Source organism: Sturnus vulgaris, chromosome W, assembly GCF_052056855.1.
Source record: "Sturnus vulgaris isolate bStuVul1 chromosome W, bStuVul1.hap1, whole genome shotgun sequence".
Lineage (NCBI taxonomy): Eukaryota > Metazoa > Chordata > Aves > Passeriformes > Sturnidae > Sturnus > Sturnus vulgaris.
In genome coordinates this window covers 66,548,129-66,575,980 of record NC_142282.1, presented here as the reverse complement: position 1 = coordinate 66,575,980, position 27,852 = coordinate 66,548,129, and the positions used below count along the sequence as shown (strand labels likewise).

At 40.3% G+C, this 27,852-nt stretch overlaps 1 protein-coding gene across 4 annotated transcripts in view; it reads left to right on the top strand.

The window, feature by feature from the left end:
- The first annotated feature begins 228 nt into the window (after positions 1–228).
- Positions 229–27,852, top strand: part of LOC148220360 (AN1-type zinc finger protein 5-like) — a 43,690-nt gene continuing 16,066 nt past the window's right edge. Inside the window, exons 1-7 of one of the 4 annotated variants that reach the window (XR_015798835.1) lie at positions 373–507; positions 6,444–6,607; positions 6,989–7,100; positions 8,613–8,710; positions 21,835–21,960; positions 24,998–25,135; positions 25,296–25,373. Coding sequence is in view for 3 of the 4 variants with exons in the window: in XM_088155451.1 (XP_088011577.1) it covers positions 6,406–6,601; positions 6,989–7,100; positions 8,613–8,710; positions 21,835–21,960 (532 nt within the window). In the remaining variant the exon portion in view is untranslated. Of the gene's footprint in view, positions 508–6,251; positions 6,357–6,405; positions 6,608–6,988; positions 7,101–8,612; positions 8,711–21,834; positions 21,961–24,997; positions 25,136–25,295; positions 25,374–27,852 lie in introns of those variants that run through there. The other 3 variants (XM_088155452.1, XM_088155453.1, XM_088155451.1) reach the window with 3 other exon arrangements.

The following is a 27,852-nucleotide window of genomic DNA, read 5'->3' as shown; positions in this document are numbered from 1 at the left end:
GACACCGCTCCTTTCGTTTCCCCAACCCTTGGAGAGCAGACGACATTCTCTAATAACACGCAGAGTCTCTGTCCATTTCTGTATAGTCCCTAGTCTCGGGGAGGGGGAGATTGGTGACTCCACAGGCAAAGACGACGGTACTGTGAACCGCCTCACGTGTGTTTCGTGGTCTCTTTCCCCTCGTATAGGACCGCGCTGGCGTGTAGGCCTCAGCAACAGCCAGAAGGAGGCGGAGCTGAAGCGAGCGGACCAGCTGGTTCAGATCCCTCCTTCATCCACCCTTCTTCCTCAATTCCTTCTCTTTTCGGTATCTTCTTTTCGTCTTTCTCCTGTGCGTTGCGCGTCTCATTCCGTGCTGCTGCCGCAGAAGGAAAGTGGTGGTGGCATCGCCAGCTTCGTGCCCCCACACCATCTTGCCCTTCGCTCTCCCAGAAACAATCGGAAGCCATCTGCAGCACCTCCGACATCGGCTGAGGGGTTTCTCGCTCCGCCCCCTTACAGGAGCAGGTACGCGGACGCTGAAGGGTACCTGCGGGAGGATGTGGACTCAATTTCTGAGAGCTGTTACCGCGGTGGCGTTGTGCGCAGAGGAGCGCCCCGAGGCGTGCTTGGACCTCCCCGGGGCGCTTTTGCTGCCTTCCGCGAGGCGAGGGCTGGCAGGGCATCTATTGTTTCCCCCTGCGGACTCTTTGACGCGACGGGTACTGCGGCGGGAGGCTGTGGGCCAGGATGGCACACACGCTACTACTCCCTCCTTAGTTGAGGCAGACAGGGAGCGAGACAATGAGGCTTCCTCAGTCCTCGCTGGGAGAGGAGCTGGTTTTTTGTTTGTTTTTTCTCCTTAGACCGGTAGCCTCCATGTCTTTTGTGTTTTGGTGTCGGGAGGGGGTGCGGCGAGGCGGGTGTGTGGAGGCGATGGCGACTAAAACATAGGCTTTGAGCACTTGGCGGTGCCGCCCTTTTTGCCTGGATTATGGAGCTGCATTTAATTGTCATTGGGAAATGCCTGGGTTTGATTCGCGTTCTTCGCATATACTTCGTCTTTTTGCTTCACCTAGATCAATGATAGGTGTATACCTGAAATATCCTTGCTGGAGTTTTTTGTTTTGAGTTTGTTTTTTTTTTTATGGTCCATTTTCTAGCTGAGGATATTCAGGTAAATAAGTATTTATTTAACCAGCCAGTTTAGGTTTTATTATTGATTTAAAGTTAGTTAGTATTTGTATTCCCTTTATTACATTAAGTAATTTAGTTAATCTAGTACCTAAAGGGGCCTACAGTAAAGTAGGAGTGGGATTTTTTACTAGGGCATGTAGTGATAAGAAAAGAGGAAATGGCTTTTAACTAAAAGAGGGAGATTAGATATTAGGAAGAAATTCTTTGCTATAAGGGTGGTGTGACACTGGAACAGGTTGCCTGGAGTAGTTGTGGATTCCCAGTCCCTAGAAGTGTTTAAAGCCAGGCTGGATGGGCCCCTGAGCAACCTGGTCTAATGAAAGATTCCCTGCCTGTGGCAGGGTGTTGGAACTAGATGATTGTTAAGGTCCTTTCCAACCCAAACCATTCTAGGAGTCTGTGAAGTATTAGGGTAACTTGAAATGCTTTTATTATGTATTTCACATAGTTCATAAGTTGTAGTTTCTTGGAAGTGCACTTGGTGTGCACAAAAGCTTAATTATATTTGCCACTCAAATAATCTAAATATCTACTGTTATTAGAGTTGACTATGCCTCAGTTTAGTTGTAATTTGCAATTAAAAGATGTCTTAGTTATGAGACTATTAACTTTAATAATAACAAAGTATTTATGTTCCACTTTTAGTGTGGCTGGGTAAATTTGCCAGCACCTATGAAGGTCAGTGATGTAAATTACTGTTTGAGATAACACACTGAATAAAATAGTTCCTTTTTTATTGGGAGGTCAGGGTTAAACAGGGACATCTCTTAAGTGTTAAGACTCTTTTTGGAGGTAAGAGAGATCATTATATTTTTTGTAAAGGTTTGGTTGTAACCAGTCAACCAAAACACTGGGGAATGTAAGGTTGTGAGAGTGTAATATGTTAGGTTTCTGATCATAGCCAGTTTTTTGTTCTTGCTGTGAAATAGAGATGAAAATGTCTGAGATGACTGCCTCATGATGCTGCATTTTCTTGATTGAAGTATCTGCACTCCCTTTTCCTCTAGAAAATAAGCTATAGTCATGTTAATTGAATTTCATGTTTTCCTCTTATAGTGGGTGTATGCTTGGCTGCTTCAGTTCTGTAGGTTGTAGGGGTTGGCAGCTTTCAGAGATATAAATAGAAGCTGATTTCAGAGGCCCCTGTTGACAAGGTTTTGTGTCTGAGACTTTAGATTAGTCTGTCACACTGCAGCCTTATGACAGGCAGAAGCTAATGTGCTCAACTATGTGACCCAAGTGTTATGATCCAGTTATTAAAATTTTTTAGAGGTATCTCTGCCCAAATTAAGGTGCAAACGAGAAGTCAATAGTATGGATTTTATTTAATAGTAAATGTGAGAGAGATAGAAAGAAATATAAAAAGAGGTAGGGGGGATAGAAAGAGAATGACAGATTAAGTAGAAAACCTCACCACTCTGGATCCTGACGGTGTCCTGGTGATCCTCTTCTTGTCTTCTCAGAGGTGAAGGTCCAGCAAAACATAGAGTTCAATGGATTAATATACATTTGGGCCAGGTGTGAATGACTAGGTGCCTCCCTTGGGGAGGGCAAGTTTGACACTCTCTTGCAACAGACTGGATCTGTTGCATCACTTTGCATCATGTGCAGTCGTCTGGCCTCAGGAATGAATCTGGGAGGCGCTTCAGGGGTCTTTGATGGTTTATGACACCTTCTTAGCTGCCTCTCACGTGAATGTCCCGTGTGTACGTGGCCTTCCCAAGGTGGGAGGGGTTTATAACTGAGCCAGTTTGTGTAAGGGAGGATGAATGTTAACACCCTCTGACCACACACCCAAAAACTCTCCTCCTCCTCCGGTGGTTGGGGGGGAGTGTGTGCAAACCTGGCCTCAGCAGATGAGCTTGTGGACTATGGCCTCACCTACCTCAAACCCAGCTAGAGCTGATTTTCAGAACAGCTGCTGGATTTGGCTTGTGGATACATTCTTCTCTCTCAGCCTTGTTTACTTCTCCCTAGACCTGAGATAATTGGACAGTAGTGTCACCTTTATCTTATTTCAGGTTCCATTAGGTGGCTTAACTCGCAGTCCGAGGTTCCAGTCAGGAGGCATGTTCAGGGAGGGTTGGGCTTTGGTCGTCACAGCTTCTTCATACAGTTTTGCCATAATGGGCAAAAAATCTTTCATAACAATATTTAAGCCATTAACCATAACATTTCAGTCTCTCACACCAAGTTTCTGAGAAAAGTTCAGGAAAGCAGATACATAATGGTATTCGCTTTTTTTTCAGGATAATAGAACTGAATTTGTAAGGCCTTAGGTACTTACTGATCTTAGAAAAGTTAGTAAGGAAGAATTGCAGAAGTTTGTAATCTGTCTTTTCAGAAAACTTTACTTTTGCTGTTGGTTCAAAATATTAAATGGCATATTTTAGTGTTCTGATTATTAGATTAAACTCTGGAAAGTGTATTATAACCTAGTCAGGGTATACCTAGACCTTTAGGAGTGAAAAAGCAAAATTTCTTAAGCATTGGATAACAGCTTGATTTTTTTTTAATAAGCAGCATGTATTTCAGGTAGTGAAGGACTGTGCTGAAAAGGAGCTATAAAGACTCATTTGTAATATGTTAATATCATCATTAATACCTAAAGCTAAACTTAGTAAGTGCTGAAAGATTCTAATTTTTGAGTGGAGTAAGTCAAATGAGATTGATGATGATAGTGTGTGTTAGCACTTTTGATAGTGTTTTGAGTGTACCTGCATGTAATAAGGCCAGACGTACAGTTTTTATTTGTGTTATAATAACATAGAGCTACAATAAAGATGAGAATATTTTTTAAGGTCTTAGATTTTCTGTTGTGTCCACTCATTTGGTGTATGGCTGTAAAAGCATATTCTTAAGTGGTATATCAGAATAGGTACAAGTTTGCTTTGTAGTACTGAAACGAAGGTATAAATTGTTAAAATTCCGTGACCTCCAGCAGGCAAGCAGATTGATTTTACTCTTTTCTCCTGCTGTTGATTTACTTTGATCCCAGAAGTTTCGATTAACTAGACAAATACTGCTGTCAATCGCAGTTGCAGTTGTCATACTGTTGAGACATATGGTTACAGCTTGTAGTATGGCTTTTAAAGTTATAAAAAGTATTTCTTTATACACTAGTTAATTAATGTTTGGTATGCTTGAGTTTTCATGAGCATCAGCAGACAAATATCCTGTTTTGTGGCTGCCCTTAAAGAGGAAGGCAGTAGTCTGGAGTTTTCACGAAAATGTTTAAGTGCTATAGGCAGTACTTTCACTAAATCTAAATTTTTGAAGGACAAGTGTGTCCTCAATTTGTAGTAGATTGCTTGATTATTATATTCTTAGTTCCCAATGGCAATAAAACTAGGATTTGGTTGCTATATCAGTTTTTCTATTAGCCTTGTTTTGCAGAGGTCAACTGCCAGTGAAGGTGAAGCATTTGTATTCCTAACTTTTGCAGTTGATGGCAGAGATGAGGGTTAGAATTATCTACCTTTGAAAGATGCAGAAGTCTGCCTATATTTTAGACAAAAGATTTAACTGGCTCTTTGGAAATGCATATAGTGTGCAAATGAATGTATTCAACAGTCCAAAATAGTTTTATTTTTCTTGGAAGAGCAACATTTGGTTTAAGCATATTTCAGTAATGCTTTTGGATCATCTGTTTTGGGGGCCTACTGTATGCATGTTGTTGCTAGTTAACATTCAGTATTGGGCTTTGTACGCAACTTAAGCCAAGTTAAAGATTTGTTATAGAAACGTCCCTTAAAGATATAAAATACAGTTTTAAAGTGACTGTTGCCCATCTTTCATTGATTTTGTTCTGTTTAACAAATGTGTTGTGAAAGTACAAACTTCTAACAATGTTATTAGCATCAGAATAATACAAGATCACCATTACTGAAAAAGTGGAGCAGTTATTCTAGAGTCTGCAAAAATAAACTGTGCTAATTACTAAAACTGTTTAGAAGACCCAAACTTGGTCTTGCTTGTTTTACCCATCTAGCTGTGGTTTGTTTGGGGTTTTTTTCTACCTTGTAAATGCTCAGAGGTGAATAAATTTTTGTTGGCCAATTATTTAAATTTGGTCATAACCTGCACACATAATTTAGTTTCTGATAAGTATATTGCTTCTCAGTATTACTGTGTGTATTGGGTTTGTGTGGCAGGGTTTTGGTAGCAGGGGGCCACAGGGTGACTTCTGTGAGAAGCTGCCAGAAGCTTCTGGTATGTCAGAGTCAATGCCAGCTGGGTTTAAGATGGACCTGCTGCTGGTCCATCAGCAATGGTGATGGCACCTCTGTGATAACATATTTAAGAAGGAGGGCAAAACTGCTGCACAGCAGCAGCTGGAAGAGAGGAGTGAGAATATGTGAGAGAAACAACTCTGCAGGCTCCAAGATCAGTGGAGGAGGTGCTCCAGGTGATGGAGAGGGGGCTGTGACCCTGAGGGAAGCCCATGCTGGAGCAGGTTTGCTGGTAGGACTTGTGACCCTGTGAAGGACCCATGCTGGAGCAGTCTGTTTCTGAAGGACTGCACCTCATGGAAAGAAAAAGTGGAAGGGACCCACACTGAAGCAGGTTGTGAAGAACTGCAGCATGTGGGAAGGGCCCACATCAGAGACATTCATGGAAGACTGATCCCTGTGGGAAAGGACCCCACAGTGGAGCAGGGGAAGAATGTGAGGAGGAAGGAACAGCAGAAACATGTAATGAACTGACTGCTACACCCATTCCTTGTGATGCTGGGGGATGGAGGGGTGGGGGAATAGAAAAATTGTGAGTAAAGTTTAGCCCAGGAAGAAGGGAGGGGTGGGGGGAAGGTGTTTTAAGATTTGGTTTTGTTTTCTCACTATCCCACTCAGAATTAATTGGTAATAAATTAATTTTTCCCAAGTTGAATCTGTTTTGTTTGTGATGGTAATTGGTGAATGATCTCCCCTCTCCTTATATCAACTCATGAGCCTTTCACTGTATTTTTCTCCACCTGTCCAGTTAAGGAAGGGGAGTGATAGGACAGCTTGGTGCACACCTGGCATCCAGCCAAGGTCAACCCACTAAACTATGATAATGTTTTTTACCTCTCTTAGATGTTCCTGACAATGTTACTTATCAATACAATTGAAGTATTGAATTATATATTAACATCCATATAGCCATCTTTAAAAATGCTGATATCACTTTTTGTGGGCAAGGTAAGCAGACCTACTTTAATTCTATAACCCTGTAATCTATTTTGGTGAAATGCCAGTTCTTAATGCAGTTCTTGGTTTTATTTACAGCATTGAAATGGCTCAGGAGACAAACCAGACCCCAGGGCCCATGCTGTGTAGTACAGGATGTGGATTTTATGGAAATCCTAGAACAAATGGCATGTGTTCTGTTTGCTACAAAGAACATCTTCAGCGACAGCAGAATAGTGGTAGAATCAGCCCAATGGGTAAAGGTTTGAGATGTGTTTTTTTGTGTCTTGAAAACATAATGTATAGGTGATGAGATGTATTCAGGAGATCTTCTGATAGCTGCATATTAAAACTATGACTATGAAAGGGGATAATACTTTAAATCACAATAAAAATAAAAATTCTTTTTTGTGTAATGTATTCTGGCCCACTTGGTGTTGAAACTTAAGTTGGATTTCTACTCTGCTACAGTTATGTTCTTATACAATCCTTGTGTTTTGGTCATTAACAATATAGTCTATATTAAGAAGATGCAGTAGAATGAGGAATGATTGGAAATGGTTCATAACTGTATTAAAACCTACTTGACTAACTTGTATTCTATACTTTGCTTATAATTAACTTCTCAAATTTCTGTTATATAGGAACAGCTAGTGGTTCAAACAGTCCTACCTCAGACTCTCCATCTGTACAGAGAGCAGATGCTAGCTTAAGCAACTGTGAAGGTACTGCTAGTAGCACATCTGGAAAATCAAGGTAAGATTATAGAATCATTTAGGTTAGAAAAGACTTCAAAGATCATAGAGTCCAACCATTAACCTAACACTGCCCAGTCCACCACTAAACCATGTCCTTAGGTGCCACATCCACACGGCTTTTAAATACCTCCAGGGATGGGGAATCAACCACTTGCCTGGGCAGCCTCTTCTAATGCCTGACCACCCTTTCAGTGAAGAAATTTTTTCTAATATCCAATCTAAACCTCCCCTGGCACAACTTGAGGCCATTTCCTCTTGTCCTATCCCTTGTTACTTGAGAGAAGAGATCAACTCCCACCTCGCTATAGCTTCCTTTCAGGTAGTTGTAGAGAGCAATAAGGTCTCCCCTGAGCCTCCTTTTCTCCAGGCCAAACATCCCCAGCCCCCTCAGCCACTCCTCATAAGACTTGATTTCTAGACCCTTTACCAGATGAAGGTACTATTTTGAGGTTTGAAAGAACTGTGAGTATATAGTGTCTTGGTTTGAAAGACAGGTATTTGCTAAGAAAAGGCAAGAACCCCTTTTTCTGAGATGGAGAGTGCAACCTCCTCCCTTCTAATTATTATAGTTTCAAATCAGAGGCTTTCAGGCAGAAGATATGGGGATAGGAATAACAGTTCTTTACTAATATATCTAACAAGGCAAACCGCAGAAACAACAGCTATAAAAATTGACAGCAAAACAGAAGAGTATAGCTCAGTTCCAGTCTCTTTTGGCCACAGGCCCTCTCTCTCTGTGCTCAGTTACCGGTGCTGTGGGCAGGGCAGGTCCCACACAGCTGAAGAGGGCTGGGTGATGGCGGCAGCGGCCCAGGGGTGAGAGGGATGGAGGAGCGACTCCCTCCTCACGGTGTCGGTCGTGGTGCTCAGCAGAGTGCCCGGAGGTAGTAGGATGAAGTGGGAAGGCAGCAGTGCGATGTCTGACAGCAGGGAACATGGCTCCTGGCCTTGGGATGGCGGGGAAGATGCTAGGTAGGAGGCCTGGCTGTCTTCCTTTGACTCCACGAGTGAGCAAGAGAACGAGAGCGAGAGCCCAGACCCCTGTCCCACCTTTCCTTTTCCGGTCTCCCCCTATCCCCCACCTCCCTGCGAGAGAAAACTGTTGCTACTAAGTTGTAGCCACAAATACTTAGAATAACAATGGGAAAAATTCCACAGAAAGAAAAGGGAACAATTCAACATCCAACAATAGCAAGTTAAAGTAAGTTGCCCTGTTACAGAGAGTTTCTGCAGAGGAAAAAGTGACTGCACTTTACAGTGCTTTATGAATCTATAAATTAGGAGTAATTAGTGTTTGGTGTTGGACTACTACATTTACAAGGACATTTCTGGTTTATCTGGGGAAATATTTGCTACAGTTTGCCTAGTTTCTTCTAGGGAAGAGAGACAGAAGTACAGGTCAGGAACCTGTATCAATAATAACTGACTGGGTAGTCTGATGGATTTTGACAGTTTAAGCTCTTATGTACTCTAAACTAATGTAATCACCCATTTCACTGTATGTAAACAGAAATGTGCCTGTTGCCGCTTTGCCTGTAATGCAGCAAATGACAGAAATGAGCATTTCAAGAGAGGAGAAAGTATCACCAAAAACAGACATCGAGCCAGGTATGTTTGCAGAGTAACACTGGATACAGCTGTTAATTATGAATGCTTCTTGAGTATTAATACTCTCAGAATCAAGAAGACTTACTAGTGCCAGAACAGTTTTCAGAAGTGTTAAATTTTAGTACATAACGTTTGACACTTGAGGAGCATTTTGGCTATCAAACCTTCATTTTTAAAATAAGACACTTAAATTGTATCTGGGTGCAAGATGTTCAATTTTGAAGTCAGTGTTGATTTCTTTATAAAGCCTAGCAGTACAGTTTCTGCTGACTTGTGGCAATCAAAATGGTTTGTTGCATTTGAAGAACAGAGTTCTTAATTCTATTCTATAGAAGGAGGATAATGGGGCAGAAGGGAATACTTGATTTAAAATACTAACAGACTGCTAAAGGTCCTTGGACTGAGTAATCAGTAGATATAACTGAAATGCTGTTGTGTGGATATAGAGTGCTTATGGCATTAATTGCTTAGTAAAAATGTTCAATTTTAAAAAGCAAGTGAATTAATGTTAATTATATAGCAGTTGATTCAAATGGATATCTTAATGTACTTGTTTGATATCTTGTATATTGATACTTGTTAATTTTCATAGTTCTGAAAGTCTTAAAACATTGAAAGCTGATTTTTAATAGGAAAATGTGTTTGCTACAACTGAAGATAAAATTACTTTTGTGTTGAAAATTCCAGAATGTACCACTCAGCACTGTATAGATGCATCTTTGTTTAGGACTGCTGTTACAGCTGCTAGTTAATTGCTCGACTTTTGTACAGAGGTTTTTACTATTTTAGTTGTCAAGTTAAAATTGTGACGTGAAATAAATTACAGTTGCTTTTACTATAATCTTTTTTGGTTATGTACAGATTGAGAAGATTTTTACATGTTTCAGCTTCTTCTAACTTGTGTTATCTAAAGAGACTTATTGTATGTAACTTAGAAATTTATACTTTGTTACAATATTTATAAACCCATATTGTCTTGTTATGCATTGGTACCCAAAAAAGTGATAGGCAGGAAAGAAAAACATAAATTGGTAGCAGTGGTCAAGTAATATATGAATTTTGTCTTATTAAAACTGCCAATAGGGATTTGTCATTTTGCTAACTATAAAGGCCAGTCTTCTATTTGTATTGACTCACTATTCATTTTCTTATAACAAGGCAACTAAATGGTAGTGTCACACTGCACTCTATTGATTAGAATAGGAGGAAGAAAACAGAAATCCCTAAAAGCAACTCAAGATAACAATCTTGCATCTTGAAACTCGGAGTTGAAACCAGTCAAAGCTCTGTGAAAGCTTGCGTAAAGATCATTGGGAAAATGATTATGGAGTTTAAAAGTTTGGAAAACAGACTTCTGTAACAAAATTGTCTTCCTTAGTACATATCCTTAAATTCTTGAAACAGTCTTCAGCTGATCTAAAAGTTCATCAAGTTGGGAGCAGATTTTAGATAGCACAGAATAGTGCCTTTGTCTGCTGTTTTTAGATTACAAAGGGTTTATCACACATTTAAGATACAGCAAGTGTTTGTTGTATTTACTAGTACATTGATCCTGTGTCTTGCAGTCAAAAAAAGCTAGCCTCAACTTTTTATAAATCCCTATTGTGTTTGGGTTAGTTTCTTTTTTTTTTTTTCCTTTCTCTTTTTCTGCAGCATCCGTTGTGTTGGTCTCTTGAGGAGGAGCTGAAACAATAGTAGATAATTAATGTTACCTCATAAAACAAAGCTAATACTTTCTATGAGATGTAATTCTCTAAGATAATGCCTGTCATGATGTTGCTAATGAAAATACTTTAGTTTTATCTGTAGTCTCACCTTGGCAATTGAATTTCATAACTGTCTATTAGATGGTAGGTCTGGAACAATGTAGCCTTCAAGCAAAGTAAGTTTGGGTTGTTTTTTTTCTTAAGCATTATGAAGACTTGTTCTCCAAGTCAGAGTTCTAAATCGTTATGTCTGCACAATTGTCTTTAAGTCTGTGGGCTAAAAGAATACTCTCTTGCTGTTTGGATTTTAAGCATCTGATTCCAGAGGGTTCTGAAGTTGAAAAAAATTAATTTTAACAGGGATGTAATTTCTTTTGTTTTTCTCTGGTTGAGGTTGTAATCTGGAATCTCATTCAGAACAAATCAGGTCTGAAGGCAATGAATCATATCTTAGCATTTGAAGAAAGCCATAACAGATATAACTGGCCAAGTTGGTTATAATTTAGATGTCTAACACACTATATTTTAACTTGTAATGTCTTAGTTTAACTTTGTTGCTGCTTGTAGTTTTGTAATTGAATTGTGGCATATGTTCAGTTGCTTATCTGATGAACTGTGTAGAAGGCAATGAAATATAAATACCTTTCTATCAAAACTCCAATTCATAATTGGACATTAATTATATCATGCATTTCATAGGCTTTTGATCTGCTTCTGCACTTCTTAACTAAGGATTTCATTTTTGTTCAATCCTGACCATAGTCAGAATATACCCAAAATATTCTAGAGATATTGTTCATATTTGTGGGGATTTTTTCATGCTAACTTACAGGAATTAAATGCCAAACCCCCCTTATATAACTAATTTATTGTTGATTATTGCATCAGAGCAATACCATCACTAAGTTGGTGAGGCATAATAGAGGTCTTGAAGAAACCTGTTTTGTTTAAGCAGATTTTTAAGTGTCAATAAAAGATTCATACAAGAGAGCTGACTTGCATATTGAGTACTAAAACAACTGTTGTGAAAACAAGTATGTTTCAATAATCATATTGTATCAAGTCATAGCATATTTCTAGCATTTTTGTGGGTCACTACCTTTCTGAATAAATCTCTCAGGGCTGTTAGTGTTTCCAGACTTAATTAGTCTAGTGTGCATATCAAAAACTGTATTTTTCTGAATCCACTAATAGCTTTGTTTTACAGAGCAGTGTGGTGAGATATCACTTTGAAGCCACGGCTGTGCAATAGTGCTGCCTATGAAGAAGGTGAACTGGAACTTGAAATGCATATGGTCTTGTCTAAAATAAGTGTTAAAAATTCTTCCACAAACATTGTTAACTTACAGTCCTATTCCATCCATGTCGTAGGTTACTCTTCCCATTCCTGAATGTTGTCATATAATAAAATTAATTAGATGATGGCTAGCTCATTTTTTCTTTTGGCTCCATACCAAGTCAATATGGTGAGCTATTTTAATGTTCAACACCACAGCTATCTTACATGTAAGACCTTATTAAGGGCTGCCCTCACTTATGTTACAGGTAAAACCAGTAGCTATGAAATTTACAGTGTTACAGAGAATATTCTGAGTAATATGCTGAATATCTTAAGAGCTATTGAATGTTCAAGATGATAGATAATATTACTTACTTCTTGTTTTAATATCTGATTCTGATTTGTTTTCCAACGTGGCTATAGTATTTAAATGTAGGTGCTATCTGTAGACAGTTCCTTTGTGGCTATCAATAAAATCATCAGATATATCAACTTTGTCTTATGTTCAAAATTACCCTCCCATTTCCCATGTCTGCTGTAGCTCAAGTAGATGCCCTCAATTGAAACAATTCTGAAATGGAACTAATAATCTCCTTGAAGTCTTGAAGCTGTCTATCTTGAAGAATAAGACTGGAGACCAAACTGCTGGTCCTGTGCTTGTTGCATATAACGTGCTATCGTATCTTTTTGAGAGATGTGCAAAAGGCATCAAGTCTTGATGGCAGCCAATCTAAACCATATTTTAGTGTGATACTTAAACAGGGGTATCTGTTGTATTGATGCAAGAGTAAAAATATTCAGTGTGCCTGTCGAACACGTGAGAGATTAGTTTATCCCAGTTCTTTGGCATCAAATTGAATATATAGTTGATTCTTTAGCATTTTATCATGGACAGGTAGATCAGCATAGCAGTTGCAGTTTCTAAATAATAAAATATTTATTCTCAAGCTTGATAAACCATAATAAATTCTGTCCATCTTATTTTCCTTGACTCAAACTTTATATACAAGTCAGTTGTGTTAATGTGCAGCATAAGAATTATGTAATTTATAGTCTTCAGTTCTGGTGCTGTGGAAATGCTGTATGTTTTTCTGATGACTTCTGGGTGCTCTTTGTCTATTACCTTTATCTTTTCTTCTGTTTTATTTTTTCTGGCCCTTCTGTGGTAGGAGTTGGGGTTTATCTTCATGTAAAAGTAGTTAGAATGCTTAAAACTTTTGGGTTTTTTAATGCTCTCAGGCATTTCACTCTTCACTGGCATGCTTACTGCTTCCTATTACTGTGGAAGTCAATGCATTTTTTTAAACTGATAGGGTTCTATTTTGGCTAATTTTTTTAGTATATAGGAAGCTTCTAAAACCTTGCTGTTACTTTAGTAGTCTTTTCTGGATTAATTTAATTTATTGCTCATTTAAAAAATAGATAATGATAGTAAGAAACAAAGAAAACTAAAAATGCCTTCCCTTCACCCCTTTTTTCCTAGACCCATCTTCACTTCCAGACTCTTCTACCTTCTCTCCCTATATTCTGAGTAATGCAGGAGGAATGGAGGGTTGCAGTCAATTCATAACTGTTCTCTGCCGTTCCTTCCTTCTTGCACATTTTACCTGCTCCAGCACGAGTCCCTTGCACAGGATACAGTCCTTTATGAACTGTTCCAGCTGTATTGGTTTGTGTAAGGAAAACCACTGTCAGTTCTGACAGTCTAGTTACAGAACCACAGAATTGGTCAGGTTGGAAGGGACCCAGTGGGGCCATCGGGTCTGACCTCCCTCCTCAAGCGGGGTCATCCTAGAGCACATGGCACAGGACTGTCCAGGCAGTTCCTGAATATCTCCAGCGAGGGAGACTCTACAACCTCTCTGGGCAATCTATCCCTGTGCTCAGTCACCCGCACAGTAAAGAAGTTCTTCCTCATGTACAGGTGGATCTTCCTGTGTTCCAGTTTCTGCCCATTGCCTCTTTTCCTATTGGTTGGCACCACCAAGAAGAGCCTGGGTCCATCCTCTTTACACCCTTCCTTCAGATACTTAGAGACAATCATGAGGTCCCCTCTCAGTCATTCCTTCTCGAGGCTGAACAGGCCCAGCTCCCTCAGTCTTTCCTCATAACAGAGGAGCCCAGAATTAGACACAATACTCCAGATGTGGCCTCACCAGGGCTAAGTAGAGGGGCAGGATCATCTCCCTCAACCTGCTGGCAATGCTCTTCCTAATGCATCCCAGGATTCTGTTGGCCTTCTTGGCCTCAAGGGCACTTCTGGCTCATGGACCAAATCCTCCTTGACCAAGGGAAAATCTTCCTTCTAACATACCTTTACCTTAGTCTCCTGGGTCAGAGATCCCTGAGCGCTGGTTTTGTCAGTGCAGACTGATGCAAAGAAGGTATTCAGTAACTGCCTTCTCTGCGTCCTCTATCACTAGGGTCCCCCCTCCATTTAGAAATGGTCCCATATTATCCTTAGTTTTCCTTTTATCATTGATGTATTTGAAGAAGTCATTCTTCTTATCCTTGACATCTTTGGCCAGGTTTAATTCTTGATGGACCTTGGTCTTCCTCATCTCATTTCTACTTACTCTGACAACCTCTCTATATTAATTCCAAGTGGCTTGACCCTGCTTCCACCTCCTGTGTGTTTCCTACTTGTGTTTGAGTAATGACAGTAGTTTTTTATTCATTCATGCAGGTTTCTTGTCCCCTTTGCCTGATTCCTTGCTCATTGGGATGCATTGTTCTTGAGCCTGTTAGTACAGTGGTTATTGCTTCTTCAGAAGTCTCAGAGTCACCATGAGTTTAATACTTTGGGGTCAGAGTAGCATTAGTCTTCCTATTTGCAGGACCTTTCTTTGTGTAGGTTGAACAGCTGTCATGCTGCGGCTTGTGCTTTACTTCTAATCATAAGTAACCTTGCTGTTCTCCCTTTGTCTGTGTTGGGGGTTGAATTTTTTCCCTTTTTCTTTCTGTGGAATTTCCTCCATTGTTATGCTAAGTATTTGTGGCTACACCTTAGCTAGTAACAGTTTCTCTCGAAGGGGGTGGGGAGAGGAGGAACATCGGAAAAGGAGGTGGGGGGCAGCTGCCTGCACTCTGGCTCTCTCGCTCGCCCGTGGAGTCGAAAAAAGACGGCCAGTGCTTCCACCTACTACCCTTCCCGCAATCCCAACGCCGGGAGCCACGTTCCCTGCTGTCAGACATCGTACTGCTGCCTTCCCTCTTCATCCTACTACCTCCAGGCACTCAGCCGAGCACCACGACCGACACCATGATGGGGGGAGTCGCTCCTCCATCCCTCTCACACTTGGGCTGCCGCCGCCATCACTCCAGCGCTCTTCAGCTACACAGGACCTGCCCTGCCCACAGCACCGGTAACTGAGCGCAGGGAGAGGGAGTCTGCGGCCACAAAGGACTGGAACTGAGTTATAGTGTTCTGCTTTGTTGTCAATTTTTATAGCTGTTATTTCTTTTGTTTGCCTTGTTAGATATATTAGTAAAGAACTGTTGTTCCTACCTCCCATATCTTTTGCCTGAAAGCCCCTGATTCCAAAATTATAATAATTGGGAGTTGCACTCTCCATCTCAGGGAAGGGGCTCTTGCCTTTTCTTAGCAGATACCTGTCTTTCAAACCGAGACAGTCTGCTTTGAAAATGCATCTTACTTTTCGACTGAATGAAGTAAATGTTCCCAAATATAGTGCAACAGTTGTATTTGTGGGGGTTTTGTTTCTCTTTTTATTTTTCAGGCACTTTTTGTACTAGGATTAGGTTGGTTCCTTATCCTAGCAGATTTATGATAATAGAATGGTAGAATTGTTTCGGTTGAAAGGGACCTTAAAGATAGTCTAGTTCCAACTCCCTACCATGGGCAGGGATCCTTCCACTATGCCAGGTTGTTCAAAGCCCCATTCAACCTTGCCTTGGACACTTTCAGGGATGGGGCCTCCCCAGCCTCACAGTAAAGAATTTCTTCCTAATATCTAATCTAAACCTACCCTCTTTCAGTTTACAGCCATTCCCCCTTGTCATATCACTACATGCCCTTGTAAAAAGTCCTGCTTCAGCCTACCTGTAGGCCCTCTAGGTCCTGGAAGTCTGCTTTAAGGTCTTCCCTGAGCTTTCTCTTCTCCAGGCTAAACAGCCCCAACTCTTTCAGTGTGTCTTCATGGGAGAAGTGCTCCAGGTCTCCCTCCTAAAGCCTTTCAGTGGCCCTTCTCTGGACTTGTATGAACAGGTCCATGCCAGTGCGTACTGGTCTCTGCTTGGACATTGAGCTGTTGACCGCAACTCTTTGAGTGCCACCATCCAGCCAATTTCCTATCTACCAAGTGATCCATCTGTCAACTCTGCATCTCTCCACTTTAGGGACAAGGATGTTGTGTGGGGCAATACCAAATGCTTTGCATGAGCCCAGATAGATTTTTTTTGTCACTCTTCTCATATTTGTCAATCCTGTAACCCTTTCATAAAGACCTCCATGATTTGCCCTTAGTGAAGCTATGTTGGTTGTCACCAATCCCCTCCTTATTTCCCATCTACCTTAACATAGTCTCCAGGAGGACCTGCTCTGTGATTTTGCCAGGCACTGATGTGACTGACTGGCCTGTAGTTTCCTGGGTATTCCTTATTTCTGTTTATAAAAATGGGGGTTATGTTGCCCCTTTTCCAGTCAATGGGAATGTCACTGGACTGCCATGACTTCTCATTATGATGGATAGTGACTTAGCCACTTCATCCACTAGTTCTCTCAGGACCTGCAGATGCATCTCATCAGGTTCCATGGACTTGTGCACCTGCAGGTTCCTTAGATGCTTTCAAAGCTGATCTTCTCCTACAGTGGGTGCTTATTTGTTCTCCCAGTCCCTGCCTTTGCCATCCAGGTTTTCATCCACCAGTACCCCTAAGTCCTCTTATACAGGGATGACCTCAATCCCTGCATCCCCCAGCCTGTACTGATATTGAGGGTTGTCCTAACCCAAAATTCATAACTGCACTTTGCCTTGTCGAACCTCAGGAGATTCACATGGGCCTACTTCTTGAGCTTGTCCTGGTCCCTCTGAACGGCATCCCCTATGCCTGTTTTGTTATTCTTGATAGCACTGCCTTTTACACTGCCTGTGGTTAACCTATTGTTGTATTACTTAATAAAATTTAAAAATCATGTCAATTTCTGGAAACTTCTTTTTCTCCCAAGTTCTTCAACCTTGTAGCAGATCATCTGGTCTCCTAAAATTGAAGTGAAACAAACCTCATCCGGTAACCTGAGCTGGTGCTTGGCAAGAGAAATAACCATGGTGGTGAAGAGAGCTACATGACAACAGGACCTGTTAAGGCATTAAAACATGTTCTGGTGAACAAAAATGCTTTGCTCATATGACTAAGGTTATTGGTACTGAGGAGGCAGGTCTGCAGGTGACAGTAACAACCATTTCCCTACCATAGTTTCAGTTTTTGTCTAGTGATTTATTCCATGGCAATCACTTTGAATACTTTGCCTGATGATTAACACGGTATGATTTCTGGCATGAAATTTGTTTAATGCATACTAGATGGAGCTTTTTGTGACAAGCAGGATTTCAAGTCAGGATAGTATCTGATGAATGTGGGTACTAACATCATGTCAGAAGAACTAAAAAATATTTCATTTCAGATACAGTTTGATGAAAAAATGGGGGGTTACTTTTTATGTGTAAGCTTTAGTTAAAGGGTGTTGTCCCTATTCTAGCTGTTACACCAAGCTACTTTAAGGACTTTATTATTAAAACCCATTACTAGATCTAATTGCTGGCATAAAAGTGGATGGATGCCTACTTTTTGCAGGTATTATCTGTGTCGAATAATAAGTTAAACAATTCTGATTTAGGGCAACCTGTGAAATCTCCTTGTGTTGGAACCTTTTAGTTGCCCATTTCTGCACGTTACCTGCTTTTTGTTTTTGGAATATGTTTTAGTTGTGGAGGAAGGAATCTGTTTGGCAGCTCTTTTTGGAAATGGGCCTTTGCACTTTGGATTATCATCATTGCTTCCTAGTTCCCAGGTTGCTGGTTGTGGTAGTGAACACCTGTCAGTTTCAAAGAGTTCACAGAATATTATGAGTTGGAAGGGACCCACAAGGATTTCAAGTCCAGCTCTTAAGTGAATGGCCCACACAGGGATCAAACCTGTCACCTTGGTGTTACTAGCACCATGCTCTAACCAACTAAGCTAATCTCAGGGGCAGAATATTTATGTAGAGGAGGAAGTAAGTATACTCATAGTAGTTGGTTACATTTTCCCTTAGATGGATTTGTTTTTAATCTTTGTGACACAAAATTATCTAATACACTATCTCTTTGTCTTGGTGGATCAGTAAGCTCAAATCTGGTCACTGCTGCACTTGCACTGCTTCTTGTGAGGTTTGTCCTCCATTGGTTCATGTGGTTCCTGCCATAAGTACATCCTATAACATGTAACTCCAATACCAGATTACAACAGTTTAAAGGCATATCCATTACAATCTCTACCCTTGATCCCTTTGTACCAGGCCATAGGGTTTAACATTGCAATGATCTCCTCCCCTTGCCCGTAGTCCAACTTGGATTTATTCATGGACTGCAGTCCCTTAGGAGTGTGCCTGCTCCAAGTGGAGCATTATCTACGAGCCAAAATCTTTAGGGTATACCTTCTGCTGCACAGACTTAGCCACAGTTGCTTTGAGGTGTACCTGTTCCAGCATGGCCTTTTTCATAGGTCACAGTCCTTTCAGAGATCTACTTACTCCAGTGTGGCTTTACCCACAGCAACAGTACCTTGAGGAGTGTACCTGCTATGTTACAGACTTATCCACAGTCACAGATGCTTCAAGGTATACCTTCTCTGGTGTGGACTTCTTGAGCCACAATCCCTTTAGAGGTGTACCTGCTCTGGCACAGATGCTTCAGAGTGTCCTGTTCCCATGGGGACTCATCCACAGGTCACAGTCCCTTTGAGTTCACACAGTTCCAGCCTGTCCAGCACAGCAGCACACTGACCATTTGCCAGGCCATGTATATGCATGGTCATTGCTGTTATCAAGATGTTCTCAGGCACAGCAGAGTAAGAAGATAAGTGGCAAAAGCAAAAAGCAGCCACTAATGAGCACTAGAGTTTAATTTGCAGTCAGGCAAGCAAGCCCATGGCAAGCCTAGGAGCCTGCTGATTACTAGTTAAACAGCACTAACAGCTATAAATTTGACCTAGCACATCCCAGTCAAATCTGTTATCTCAAACCCTTCAAGCCCTTTGTTGGGTGCCAAAAAGGTCTGTTGTGGTAGGCAGCTAAGCACACACAGCTGCTCACTCACTCCACCAGAGAACTGGAAGGTTCCCTTTTTCCATCTGCCATAGTTTATAACCAGCATTTCATTTTAAACAGACTGGTAATAAAACAAATCAAAATGGAGCTTGACCATGCTGCTTGATTTGGGAGATGTTTAGTCAATTTCTTAATCCCTGTCAGCTAAGGTGTGTGGTATCCAACAGGCTTACACTGTGGCATCAGTGTTTTTAACCTAATTTTTTTTTGGTCATAGGCTTTCAACTAGATTATCTGATACTGAACACTACTTTCCTTGGGGTTTAAAGACAAGTTCAAAAGGCTATATCTGTTCATTTTGAATATATTAATTGTCAAGATGAAGGAATTGCTTAATTTAAAAAGAAAAAGCAGCTGTTAAAATTACTCTGAAAAGTATTAGTAGCAGTTATGATTGTAGTGCCATAACTTTGCTTTTTGTTAATAGCATGCTTAAGTATGAAAAAAACATTATATATCCAAGACTGGATAGTATTGTTGTCCTCAGAATTAGCAAAATAGTGTTGATGCTGAACTCTTCATACTTTCTAGAAGAATCTATAGAATATTTAAAAATGAAGTCAGTAAAGAGCTTGAGTTGTTCCCTAGGACTTACAGGTATAATATTATATAAGGAAATACTGATTTCCTGTATAAGACTTTCTGGGTATGAGCACTGAAAGTTCCTTGTTGCCTCTAAAAGTTTGTCACTACTGAATCTTGTTTACAATCTGAAATATGAACTGACTGGAGGCTCTCATTGTTCACTTCTACAGTGAATTGTGAAATGGGGCTCGGATCTGTGAGGCTTTGTGTTAGTAGTAATAGGCATATGAACATAATACAAATAAAATCTTATAAGAGCAGGTGTTAATAGTAAGGACAATAAAATGTTAACTATAAGGGGATCATGATGTTGAAAAAAAATCCACTTTCAGAATGCAATGCTTACTGATCCAAAAGGATCTCTACTAAGAAATCATATTTGTGTGCATAAAGTTGGTTACACTTGAGTCCTTTAAGCCTATATTCTCACTCATTAATTATGGAGTGTATTTTATAGTTTGCTAATTATTTTTTAAATAATAGATATAATCATACAGTTGAGTGTCTGTTACAATTATGTTGAGATAGACATGACTGGCACCAACACCAGTCTTTTACTTAAAACTTTTCATGCCTTCTCTCAGGCAACTCTAACTCCTTTTCTTGCAGGTAGCTCCACACAGCACTGACTCCTCTTCTCTCTGCAAGTTTCCTTCTTCCTTTTGCATGACTGGCTAAACCCCAACCTGTCCCTTACCCAGCCACCTAACCTTGTATGTCCCTCACAAAACATCTCCTTACCTTATCTGACCGTTGCACAACTGCACATCCCTTACTGCCTCACAGCATAGCTAGCAGATTCCATCCTGAGGTAGAGCAGACTCTGAGCCTCAAACTGCAACTATAACTTGTGACTAGCTAGCCCAGTCTTTTATAACACCCAACCTCATTGGGCAGGCAAGGCTGTTTCCACGCCTCAGTAATCAGTACAGCTGTAATTCATTGGGAAAGATTGCCTTCTGCACTATCCTTTCAACCTATCTTCCCACAAGTATCCAGGAAAACTGAACAGGGACAGACTCTCTGGGTTGTATGCATTAAAGTTTGTATACAAACACATCCCTCTTGTGTTTCCTCTGCGCTAATTTGGGTATTTAAAGGATTTTTAAAATGACTGATAAAAATTTTAATTTTTCAAATAAACTAACAGATCCAGAGAAGTTCACAGAAGGACCCATTTTTATCCTGCATAGAACTTGGGTAAAAAGTGAGAAATGTAACCAAAAGTGTTCATGACAAAGGCAATTGAAAGATAAGCCATTTTGACTCAAACTGCTTGATCATTAAGGTTGAATATAGTACAAGGATACCGATATCCAATGTAAATATGTACTTTATTCTTTAACTTACTGAAAAAAAGTGTCTGAAACAAGGGCTTTTTTGAGCTGTGTGGCTTGTAGTATGCTTGGTGTATTACAAAATCAGTGATTTGAAGCTCAAGAATGTTAGGTGTTGTACTGTTTGAAGTTTTAGGTCATCTAACTTTGCAAGTATAATGGCAGAGTAATGGTACTATGACAAAAAAGCATTACTGTAAATGTCATTTGTTTCTAAAATATGGTCCTATTGACTATTTTCTACAAGTATCCCTGTTGCCTCTGAGTTTTGCCTTCTGATGTTTAAACATCCCTTTGCACAGTTCTCACACACTTCTGATAAACAGGGGGGTTGTTTTGCATTCCTCTTCAGAGGAAGAAAGAATGGATGGACATTGGAATTAACCAATGGAGTCAGAGAGGTTTCTTTAGCATTGTCCAATCCATGATCATTGTTAGATGTCTTTAAATAGACATGTTTGTAAATAAAATTGTATTTTCCTGTTCATGCAACCTGGTGTGAGGTGTCTGTCTCTCTCTCCTGTGTGGGTGCGACACAGCGCCTACATATCCCCTCTGTTCAACAACTTTGACAGTGTTGTTATTATTTTAGATTAATTTAAACTGGATCATATTACTTTTAATATTGTGTGTACAGGACCTATATGGGTGTATACAGGTGATAACACTAGGTATGCTGTATTTTCTAGATGATGGAACAGTCGGGAAAACTTGATAATTTTCTGTAGAGATAAAAGGGAAGTTAATAGAATACCTATTCTACTTAGCACTTCAGACAATAAACGTCAAGATCTTAGTAGAGGGGAATTTACTGTTAAGAAACACAAACATGCTAGTGAAGTCAAGAAAAGGAAGAAAATAACCTTTATTTCTTTTGCTTGCTTTAACAGTTGTTACTCAACCAAGCCCATCAGTTTCTCAACCTAGTACTTCACAGAGTGAAGAGAAAGCTTCTGAACGGCCTAAACCAAAGAAGAACAGATGTTTCACATGCAGAAAGAAGGTTGGCCTTACGGGTATGATAGTACTTTATCGATATTGAATAGATTTATATTATTAGTTGCCTCTTCCTAGATTAAATTTGTTGAAATCTGTAGGCATTAAACTTTTGCTTGCTGTTACAAAATGCATAATGTTAGATCCCTTAATAGAGCTGATATTTGAAAATATTCATTCCATTTAATCTGTTTGATACAGATCCACATACCCCCTTTGAACTGGTGTAGTGGTTTTGGTTTGCCAATTTGAAATTTCCCTGCTGTGAGATAGGATTAGGAGGTAGGCAAAACAGGCTCAGCTTTAAATGGTACAAAAAACCACTTTATTACTAGAAACTATAAGAAAAAAGAATAAAACTCAGAATAAAACTTTTAGAGCACTCCTCCCCTCCACACACACTTCTTTTCTTTTACACTGACAATGTACAGAAAACCAATCAGTTTACCACCTTTTTTAAAAAAAAGTCTTTCACCAATTCACTTGGGAGAGGAGACTTCTCTCTTCAGTCTATGGAGATTTCTCCACGAGAAACAGTTTTCTTCTGACCTCGATGTCACAGTGATCAGCCGCCCGGGAGGATGGAATTCTGATCACTATGTAAAAATTCCTTCCTTGACTAACAGTTTTCCCACAACCATTATTGAGGACCATATCAACTTATGAGGCACACTTTAAGGATTATAACAGTTCAAACAAAAGCTCTCTTAATTTTTGAAAACAGAGGTCCTTCTTCTTCTTCCCTGGAGGACAGCAGGGATCTTCATCTCCTCTCTATTCAAACTTATGGGAGCACAACCATTTTAACATCTGCTTACTCTAGCACCAATGCCTCTGCTCATATCTACAGTTAAAACATTCACATGCACCCCATAATATATCTTTATATGTTATAGGGAAACAAGAGTCTCTTTTCCATAGCTAAAAAAAGAGGAATTTCAGTCCACGACTCTCCTCCTTCCCTCATCTGGGACCTGACTCCTCCTTTTGTCTGACCTCGGTGTTTTCATGCTGTTTCTGTGCATATCATCATCTTGGTCCTTTTCTTTCACTCAGGAGAGAGAGCAAAGTGTCTGCAAGTCTCATTCTGGGCAGTGAAATAGTTAATATCTTGCCCGGGCAGCAGATGGTCCTGTGATCTCTTCCGGCCCGGCCCGTGGCTGGGAGCTATTTTACCATAAAGGGTCTTTTCAGCAGCCATGCTGGGCTGGGCTAGGATCTTAGCAGGGGCCCAGCCAGAAACCGTGGTGTGTTGCTTGGCTGCATTCCATTCGGGGGGGGAACTCAACTCAGCTCCCTCCCTCTCCGGCCGCAAGGGTCGCGGCGGGCAGGCCCAGTCCGGCCCCTGCAGGGCCGGAGAAGTGCGGCAGGGTGGCCCCTGCCCGGAGCTGCTCCCGGTGTGTTAGCAGCAGCAGCATTTCTGCCACGCTGGGGAAGGGGAAGCAGCCAGGATCTCAGCGGCCCAAGGGCCTCCCCTCCCCAGTCCGGCCCCGGGCCCAGCTAGGCCTGCAGGCCGCACTGGGCTTGGCCCCAGCCAGACTAGTTACCTTCTGAGAGGTCGGGAATTAAAGAGCTTTCCTAAGGTTTTTCGTCTTTACGTGTGTGTTTCACAAAGATACGTAAACTTTCTCATTGGTGTTGTTATGAATGGTTTTCTATTTTTCCAATTAAACAAACAACAAAGATTAAAAGTAACAACAAATTTTTAATAGTAACAATTCTAAATGAATACAATCAGAAGTATTAAAGATGATTACAAAAATTATTGAAACTAAATACCATCTAAGTAAAGTATTACAATTGTATAATTTGGGATGGATAAAATTTGAGAGTAAGTGTTTTAGTATAATTGAGGTTCGTATAAAGCATAAGCAAAACCGACCGGGGGTACGGGGAGGGGCCTGCCCTTCCTCTCGTACCAAAGCATTTGGGCTAACAATCCCACTTATATACTATAGGCTACAAAAGTTTCTAGAAAGCTCCTCCTAGTTTCTATTCCTAAGATCTACGTAACTATACTGCACGGCGCATGCTCTACTAATGGGTTAGGGGGTCTCTTATCCTTTTAAGGGTCTTATTTCCGGTGAAGGCTCATCATCTTCATCAGTGACCTAGGTGTGACCTGCAGGTAGCGCAGGCGCCCTGTGTGACTGAGCAGATGTTTTCCATAACATGACTTTAATTAAGTCCCATGCTTGGAATCATTCCATTTTTGACAGCTTCAAGGTTGAAGCTGTATTTCTAGATGCCGCTTATCAGACCTCCGTCCTTCTAGTATTCTTATCTGACTTTCTTCTAACCTCCTTCTTCGACTCCCAACATCTGGGAGATGTCTTTTATCCTGTATCACCCATCTCCCCCCCTTTCACTCGGTAACAATAGTCTTTTATTGATCTAAATACAATTTTGTTAATATAGTTACAATTTAATTAGCACAAATCACATTTATCACAATTCCCCCATTTCTTTTTTTTTAAATCATTTTGATTCGTGCTTTAGAAGGTTGTTACTTGGTATTGTCTATGTTCCTTCATACTAGCCTCCATTTTTTTCTAACATTTTTCGTGCGGTTTCCAGCTTTTCACACTCCTTTTCAAATTTGATTAACATTTCCCGTGCCAGGGTATTCTCTTTGCATTCAGTCACTACTTTTTCGACCTCTTTTCCTTGCGTGCGATTAGATTGCGCTTTCAGTACCATTAAGGAGTTTATTTTTCCTTTTGTTGTTAATTCTGGATCTATAGGCATGGCTGTAAGTTGCATTCCTTGAATTACTGAGTGTATTAGTCTGATTAGACATGGTATCATGCAAGGCAGAAACAATAGACCTAAAACAGAACATAATAGCATGAATCCTAATTTTTTCCACCACACACCCCCAAAAAGATTATCCCACCAGTCAGCTTTCAGGATAGAATTCCATTTTTGAACTGGTACATGTGCCACTCTTTTAATTTCGTCAGCAAGTCTGGTGATGGCTTCCCCGTGGTCATCTATTTCCACACAACACTCAGATTCATTAAACCTCCCACAAACTCCTCCTTCTTCTGCCAACAGGTAGTCTAGGGCAATTCTGTTTTGATATACAAATGCTCGCATTTGTGAATGCTGTTTGGCCAACAACTTTAAAGCGTCTGCTGTGTGGTTCGAGACGACTTCTACTACAGCCTGGAGCCTTATCAACCGGTTTAATAGGTAAATTGGAGTTCTATATCCCCAAGACCCATCCTGAGCCCAAGTAGCAGGTTCATAGTATGCTATAATTCTTTCTGCAGGCCATTCTTCATCTTTCCATTTTTGGTTTCCTCCCGCCATTGGAAAGTCGAGATTTAATTCTCTTTTTTTTCTTTCTAAGGTTTCATAAAGTGGTGTTCCTAGTACATCGCCCTTAGACCTTGGTATGACAAAGAAGGAGGGTCGTATAATCCCTAAGGTACAAGTTCCCTCCCATTTTCGGGGTAGTTCACTGTATGCTCGTTGCCCACAAATCCAATATATTCCATCAGGGGCTTTCCATCTTTCTTTTGTATTTTCTGGTTGTTCCCAATAAGATTTCAAGTCTTTTATGGATTGGTAGGGGTTAGCTCCAGAACTGTTATGCCAGCACAAATTAGTTTGATTATTCCACTTGCAATTCATTTCTTTTGCTATTCCCCAATATCCAGTAGGACTCTTGGGTCGCCAGGTCTTTGTGTTATTGTCTGAATTTACTACTAAAGTAGATAGGCAAGGAGTATATCCTACCACTTCAGTGTATTTTCTCCCTTCCCGAGTTATATAAACTGTTCCAATGACTTGATGACTCAGGACCCAGCCTTCAGGCCGTCTTAGGGTCTTAGAAATTTGTGTATGATTCCATTTTAAAAATTGTTCTGGAGCCAAACCCTCACCTCTCCATGGCCATCTTTCAGCCATCCTAAGTCCTCCACAAACAAAACATTTAGATAATCCTAATTCGGTGGCAATTTCTTGCATCAGATCTACAAACAAATTTTTGTTTGAAGTTGGCAAATCCCAGTCGCTATAGTGCTGTTTTAATTGTTTATACAGCTCATCCAGTTCTTCTAACTCTTTCCTTTTGATTATTTCCCTATCCTTCATTGTTTCTTTTTGTTTTCCAATTAGTTTTTTCTTTGGCCCTTTTCCTTTTTCATCCTTTTCAAAACACAAAAAATGTTCGTATCTAGGACAGAGTTGATTATCATTAGGGTAAGGAGCTCGTCCCCTGAATCCCAAATTTTTTCTTACCCAATACAATTTTGAACTTTTTACACAAATTTCTAAGAAGCTGTTATGATCATAACAAGCTGCACTAATATATGGGTGTGCCACAAATACTGATTCCATCTTATTCTTGACCCACATGGATTGATTGCATTTGTCACAGGGATCAGGAAGGGTTCGTGTCTTTATTTCTGCTTCTTGAGTGGTTTGTCGTCTTGTAATTTGTTCCTGCATGGCCTGTTCTTTTCCATTCCATGCAGTCTTACGGTTCTGGCCAGTTGCTAGGGGTATTATTGTAAGCACCATGAAAAGAATCCTCAGGAATTTTAACTTTCTACCTGTCTCAAGGCCCCTTGGGTTGCAGCCAAGGGCCGAGATGTCCATCTTCTCGGTAGCAAAGTTTTTATCCTGGGATTTATTTTTCTTTGGTACCCTTGGCCTCATAAGGTTCGCACGATCTATTTTAACTTTTTCTGTTCCAAAGATGGCACAAAATATTTATAGTTCTGCAGCACTGCCTTATCTCTTTCCCTAGATTGATTAGCTAATTTTTTTTATTTTATTTTATTTTTTTTCCCCCAATTTAGTAAAGCTCCAGAGATATGCCAACCACAACAAAATTACACTATTTCAATTAAATAGTTCTTCTTTTTGGTTTTCTAAACCTTCTTTTCCACCAGTAGATATACTCGCGATGCCAATTTGCTGGTGAGACGTATTTACTACGTGGCACATAGACTTCTTCTCCACAGCAATTGCCAGTTATGATACTCTGATTTATAATATTTTGGATTGCTTGTTCTTTAGCCTGCACAAAAGTTAATATGGCAAGGAGTAGTTGGTCCTGATTCTCTATTAGTTGAATTGCGGCATAAAAGGTCCCGTTTTCATGTCTTAATGGTTTCCCATAGAAGTCACTAAAAATTTTTCTGTCGTTAGCTGATCATGCATACGCCCTGAACAACTGAAACAAAGCAATTGTCTCTTTTTTTCTTTTGCCCTAGTTACTCTCCACCATGAATTAAAACAGCAAGTGCAAAGAATACAAATCCATGGGCGGCATTCTAAGCCATGAGTACGACATTGCCAATGTTCTAATTGTTTTTGGGCCTCCTCAATAATAGGTGTTACCAGTCTCTTTCTCTTGAGTTGCAGTTCTTCAAATAAATTGGTTAACGTTGGTGGTCGGAAAGTCCGGAGAAACTTTTCAATTTGTCTGGGATTTTCCCACTGATCAAGGAGGCGTCTGATTCTTTTCCATTGGCGCTGTTCAGCTTCTGAACTTAATGGGGTTGCAGTTGGCAGCCAATCCAGGATGTCTAGACTTTAACAATATAATGTCTCAAAGCAATTTTAATTGATATTCTAAGCAATAACAACATACAATAATATCTTTCTCTTATATATATATCTCTATCACACCTCCCTTTTGGTCCCCAAATACAATGACTTTATGCCAGTTTCTTATTAATACTGCTTTGTGGTGTCAAGTTTTCCTTTCCGCCTAATCATGAAGTTATTACAATTAATCAGTCTTCAAATTCCCTTTTTAATTTGATTTTTAGGTCTCCTGGTGCTGAAATAATTTTCCACCCTTTGTTTTGTATTGGTCCTTTTACTCTTGAAGCATGAGTCCAACCTTTTTCTGCTGTTCGGACTGCTGCTTCTGTGGTTAAAAGAACCAGAAA